This window comes from Aptenodytes forsteri, unplaced genomic scaffold, assembly GCF_000699145.1.
Source record: "Aptenodytes forsteri isolate BGI_AS27 unplaced genomic scaffold, ASM69914v1 Scaffold56, whole genome shotgun sequence".
Lineage (NCBI taxonomy): Eukaryota > Metazoa > Chordata > Aves > Sphenisciformes > Spheniscidae > Aptenodytes > Aptenodytes forsteri.
The window spans coordinates 4,146,174-4,152,173 of NW_008796213.1; the positions used below are offsets into that span (position 1 = coordinate 4,146,174).

Below are 6,000 nucleotides of genomic sequence, written 5' to 3' on the forward strand. Positions count from 1 at the left end.
GAAATTAAGATTTTAAAAGTAAACATCAGAAAGAGGATGCCTGAAGAAGATGAAGCTTTCTCCACAGCAGGCTATAGCAAAAGGCTTAGAGATTGCCTTAGAAAAGGCATTGAAGATGTCTCCCTCAGTCTACACATAGCTGAATTAACTCCTGCTCCTTGCACATGATAGCAAAGAACCTGGCCAGAGGAAGCATTAATATTAGAAATATTTGCAAGACTATAAATCAATGATTCATTCTGCTTTATTTTTTGTGCTGCTCAGACAAGATTTTCCAGAAATAATTGCTACATGTTCTTCCTTATTTTTCAAGAACTTGTGAAACATGGGTAGACTGCCGTCTGGTAAGCTAGCAGCATACCAGCCTTCCCAGGGCTTCTTTGCATGTAACCCAGACTGTATTTTATTACAGAGTTTGAGTTCCAGTTCATAGCTTAACAGTAATGAAGTGATGCACTTTGGTACACGTCAAAAAACTTCTTCTGTATAATATTTCTTTCCTCCCTCTCCTTCCCTGTTTCCATCTACTGGGAAAAAACCAAAACCAACCCAAAACCCCAAACCCTTCATTCAGTTCTGGTACATAGAAGAAGTGAGCCCCCAGTAGCAGAGCTTGCATTTGGGAGGAGCAATACAAAACCTTCTGTTGCTACCAAGATGTTCAGTCTCAACAGCAGTAGAGTACATATATAGTATATATACTTGCCCAGGGGTAGCCTTCTGGTATGCCCCATACCATTCCCTTCCTGCTCTAAGGCGAGGTTACATGATTAAACCATCTTACCCCTTGCTGAGTTTTACAGGAGCTCGAGTCCCTTCTTCACACTCCCTTGAAAACCTACAGGCATACTCTCAAGCTGCCATTGGCCCATTGCACAAACTACAGAAGGCTTTTGATTAAAGCCAGCACATCAAAAGCAAGACAAGGATGGGGGGGTGGAAGGAAGAAAAAAAAAGTCCTTTCACCACAGCATTGATTTAGGCCATTACTGGTGCCTTGGAAGCTTCGCTGCTCCTAGCAAGTCTATGTAGCAAGACAGAGATCACTACTGGAAACAATTCTTACAATTAGAGAGCAAAGTGAAATACAACTTTTCTCACCCCAGGAAGGAGGTTGGGACTCTAGTGTATCATATTCTGCCGGCAATGAAACCCCAGGGACGTCTGCAGGTTTATCTAGTGAGGAAGTCAGCACAGATGTGAAATCATGTACTCTTTCACAAATGTTACTAAGTTCCTTGGGATGGGTGGCTACATGCCTGCCATCAGGACCACCCCTAAATGAAAGTTTAAGCAATGATGGGTTAGTGCTGTCCAAGCATGCGTCAGATGTTTTAAAGCTACTGGCAAAGAGTGAAGTGCTTGCACTAGAACAAACAACATAGCTTAGAAGGGTCAAATCAATGCAGAGCTCTGGTGCAAATTTATCTTCTGACACAGCCAGAAAATCATTTAAGGATATAATTAAAGGCAATAATTTTTACAGTTCTCTTTGGTTAAGGCAAGGGCTGGCAGCTTCCTGAGCCCTCTCAGCTCAGAAGTTTGTGTTAAAGTATCAGCTGCCATGTTCAAAGCAACCTGTGCTACCAACAGCAATCACAATCTCTGAAGATACTTACAAGCCAGACTGCAAGGTAGAGAGATCAAGAGAGATGGCTTGAGGCCACATAGCACACTTTCATCAATTGAATAAAATGAAATCAAACAGCCTCAGAAGAATGGTGACTTCCAAGTTCTTCCTGAAATCTCTCTTCAACAGAGGCACTGGGTCTTCTCCACACTTGGACTGGCAATCACTGGCCTGGAATCAAGATAGATGCTGTTTGGAGGGTTCTCTCCATGGAGCTGCAAGGTATTTCGGGCTATTAGCTCCTTAGCCATCAACGTGAACACCTCTTCTATGTTTTGAGCTTCTTTTGCTGATGTCTCCAGTACAGCTAAGAGCCCATGCTTCTCTGCCAGTGTGCAGGCATCTTCAAACAGGACTTGGCGCTTATCCAGTGAATCTGATTTGTTCCCTTAAAAGAAGGCAAATAGATAATTCAATAATTTAGGCTCTCAAAATTCACCTTTAAATGCAATACATAAATCTATTGTTTAACAAAATTGAATTAATGTTAGGAATAAGAGTTACTGGAAAAAACAAGATGTGGGCACATCAGAGCCACAAACATAGAATGTGGATCAGACCTACAGCTAATTATATGATGATATCAAATGAGTTAAAATCCAAACAAAAACTAAAAACCTGTGTTCATCTAATTACTTACTGTAGGTAGTGGTGCCAGAGGATTATTTGGAAGCAACTGTTGGTTCCTATTCCCTAGTGTTTTTAAACATTAAGTTTCATTTAAGTTTAAATATTTAAAGAGAATAAGAGTCTTGTAGCTACAGTGATTGCACACAGTAAACCAAAGCAATGTTGCGTGAAGGTTTATTCCTCTCTTAACCTTCAGTGGAAGCCAGATGTGTTATGCTATTGTCAAGCTACCTTGACACATCTCAAAGTGGATGCTCAGCTCTGAAGATCTGGAACGTTGTTAGTCTAAAACAGATCTCCTCTAGAAAAACCCCGCTAAAACCCAGGAAGAACCTGCTCAACTGTTAATCAGATTTTAACATGACCTATTTATACAAGTCAGTCATTTTAAGATGATGTCAAAAAAGACAAGAATTCACACCAGCTACCTTAATGCTCAAGATGTATACTTAAGAAGTTTCTGCACATACAGATTAAACTTTTACTTGAAGCAGTTTAGTCAAAAATCTGTCAGAAGTAATGAAACACCTCAGATAAAATACCTTTGTATATTTAAGTAGTTGCAGCACATGTGGAAGTATCAGTTCTGGTACATGCGGTACCTGGCTGGAGTCTACATTCATAGTTTCAAGACAACCCTTCATCAAATTCAGATCTTGAATTTGAAGCATATATAAGCCAACTCCCATCCCATTAAGTCCTTTTCAGTATTTCTAAAAGGAAAAAAAACCAACCCACCCCACAAAAGAAAGCCACCCCCCCAAAAAAAAACCCACCTTGCTTGAGGGTAGTTTGCCTTCTTAAAAAGAGCTCCCCCTCTTTCCGCCTTCAGTTGCGGATGGGAAAGTTAGACTTCTTAACCTTAACCTCATGCTAGAAAAGTGTATAACATGACTATGTGCAATTAAATGTACAAAGACTTCCTGCCAGAGTAAGTAAAGCAAACGGCACCAGCTTTGGAAGAAAGCACCAAGCTGGATCCTTGACAAAAGCTTTATTTTTACCCATTTCAGAACTTCTTTCTTAAAACACCACCAACAACCAGCCCACACCACACACACAGAGCTAGGTCTTGTTCTTTAGATTAATGAGTAGAGTTAGAAAAAACCCTACCAATGTTTAGTGATCCCCCCCCCCCCCCCTCCCTCCCACACCCGTAGTCAGGTCAGAATTTGTTGTTTGTTTCTTCAGAGGAAGAACAGGAAGAACCACCACAGCAGAAATAAGTAATTTGCTAGGAGCACAAGCAGAAGCTCAGGTCCCACGCCTGCTGCGCTGTGGGGCTCAACGCTGCCTATCCTCAAGAGCCAGTTTGAGCTGCTGCGGCTGTATGTGTTGCTCTCGGCACAGTGCCACAGTGGAACAGGCAGAAGCAGTGGAATGTAAATAAAAGCTGTGTCATTTTACTACACCAGTTCTCTCATTTGCAGCTCCTTCCTTGAGAGAGGGAGGAGCAATAATAACCTGAAACACAAAGGGAAAGAACCACACTGCTTCCTACCAGCTCCATTCTCAGAAATTTCTACCCCTTCCTTTCCTCAAGAGGCAAAGTTTCTTGAATGCTAGTGGAATAAACGAGGAGGAAGAGGAATGCAGACTACTTTACTTCGTGCTCTGTGAAAGCCATGTCCTCATCTACTGTCTTACCTGATCGATTACAGAGTAATGCACATGCATATCAAAAGAACAGAGAGGAAAGGTGAGAACGAGGAGTTGTGTTGCTGTGTGCATTCCCCTTTGTCTTGAATTATTGAGCCGCTAAATTCTTGTGCATCGGGAGTATAAGGTCAGACTTACTGCAATTCTAACCTCAATAAGGTTGTCCATGCTTGCTAGACTGGCAGCAAGTTTGTTGCATTATTCCCGCAGGAAAGGAACAAGTAAAAAGGTTTCACTGTCTGCAATGGGCTTGGACCCAGTCAAGACCAGGCTGTGACTTTCCTAATTTTTTAAGCTTAGGTCAAATTGATACTATTTCTGATCTATTTTAATTACAACTGCATTCTTCTTTAATGCATAGTTTATAGATGTTTTAAGTAGTGGGGGGAAAGTGAGGGAGGGTTTTATACATGTATTAAAAAAAGCTATACAACATCATATTTAAAATTAGATTCCTACCAATTAACATCATGACCAAGTTTGCAGCACCATACTTTTCAATTTCGTGAATCCAGTGAGGAATGGATTCAAATGTGGACCTCCTAGTAAGGTCATAGGCAAGGATGGCCCCATGGGCACTCCTGTAATAGGACTGGGTTATTGTCCGGAAGCGTTCTTGACCAGCTGTGTCCCACACTTGGATCTGTAAGAGAAAGGACAGAAGTTGTAAAGACTGGCGAATGCTGCTTCCTAGGTGTTTGCCATCGGCACCTATGCTTTTGAAAGCCCTTGTCTAGAAGACGGTTAGACCTGTCCCAGCTCGCTCCACTACACCCACAGCGTGGCTTTGCCCTCTCTAGATCTGAAGAGACATTTACATGCCCCTAAAGACAATCTACACAGACCAAAGAGAAAGCTGCAAGGGTAAACCCAGCTTTGCAAAGAGGCCAAGAAACCCAGTTTCAACAACTGTACTAAAAGATAGAGTATTACAGCCTTTTAATAGGAAAGGAAGAAGAGCCAAGAAGCCCTGATGCAGGGCTGGGCAAAGCAAAGCTATATAAAGGGCAGACATCTGAACTTTCATCTGCGCATGGAGGCAAGTTCTAGCTAACAATTTCTTCCGGTGTTCATCTTGCAAGTCTTCATCTTCCCTCAGATCAAGCATGCATCAAAGCGGAGCCTTTGCAAACGAGAGGGTTTCCCTCCTCCGCATCTCAGCTCAAACCCCCACATCTCTGAATGAGGAAAGAGACCTCCCCTCCAAACTAGAGCCGGCTTTCGAAGAACTCCCTACAGGCGAAGCGTGAGCCCTCTCCACGGATAGATCCAGAGAAGCCCCGAGGGCAAGCACGCACCCAGGTTAGGGTGACTGCGTCCCCCAGGGCACCCTGCTGAGCTCCCCTCGGTAATACCCCCGGCTTCTGCCTGCTGCCTTCAGCAGGGCCGAGCAGGAGGCGCTGTGCGTCCCCCGCGCCGGCACGGTAACGGGGAAGCAGGTGCTGCCCACTGAGCAGCTCGGGCTCACTCCGGCCACTGACCTTCACTTTCTTGCCGTCGATGTCCATCGAGCGCACAGTGAAGTCGACGCCGATGGTGTTCTGCTGCTTCTCGTTGTACTGCCCCGTCTTGAAGCGGTGCACCACGCAGGTCTTCCCCACGTTGGAGTCCCCGATCAGGATGATCTTGAAGAGGTAGTCGAAGGCATCGTCCGCGCCGGAGCTGGAGAAAGGCATCGCGGCTCCCGGGCGGGCCTGCGGCGGGGGAGCGCGGCAGTGAGGGGGAGCCGCCGCCCTGGCCCACCCGGGTCGCCAGCCGGGGGCCCGGGGAAGGAGCCCCGGTCCCGAACAGGCGCCCGCTCACCGCTCACCTGCCGGGACAGGTGACAGGTCCCGGCAGCCGAGGGCCCGGGGAAGGAGCCCCTGTCCCGACCAGCCGCCCGCTCACCTGTTGGCGCTCACCTGCCGGGACAGGTAGCGCCCGCTTTGTACCCGCCCCGGCCCTCTCGGGGCCGGCGGGAAATGTAGTCCTCCTCCTCCTTCTCTTCCTCCTCCTCTTCCTTCGCCTGCCCTGCCCCGCGGGCTCAGCTGGGGGAGCGGTGCCGGCGCCGCTCGCTCCCCGCCCCCCGCGTGGGGGGAGGC

General features: G+C 46.1%; 1 protein-coding gene across 1 annotated transcript; it reads right to left on the reverse strand.

Moving 5' to 3' along the window:
• Positions 1 to 1,466: 1,466 nt before the first annotated feature.
• Positions 1,467 to 5,845, reverse strand: RAB19 (RAB19, member RAS oncogene family). The gene is made up of 4 exons (XM_009288356.2): positions 5,807 to 5,845; positions 5,401 to 5,613; positions 4,379 to 4,562; positions 1,467 to 2,018 (listed from the first exon to the last, which is right to left on the reverse strand). The coding sequence occupies exons 2-4, from the start codon at positions 5,593 to 5,595 to the stop codon at positions 1,753 to 1,755; spliced, it is 645 nt and encodes a 214-aa protein (XP_009286631.1). The 5' UTR covers positions 5,596 to 5,613; positions 5,807 to 5,845; the 3' UTR covers positions 1,467 to 1,752.
• Between the last annotated feature and the right edge of the window lie 155 nt (positions 5,846 to 6,000).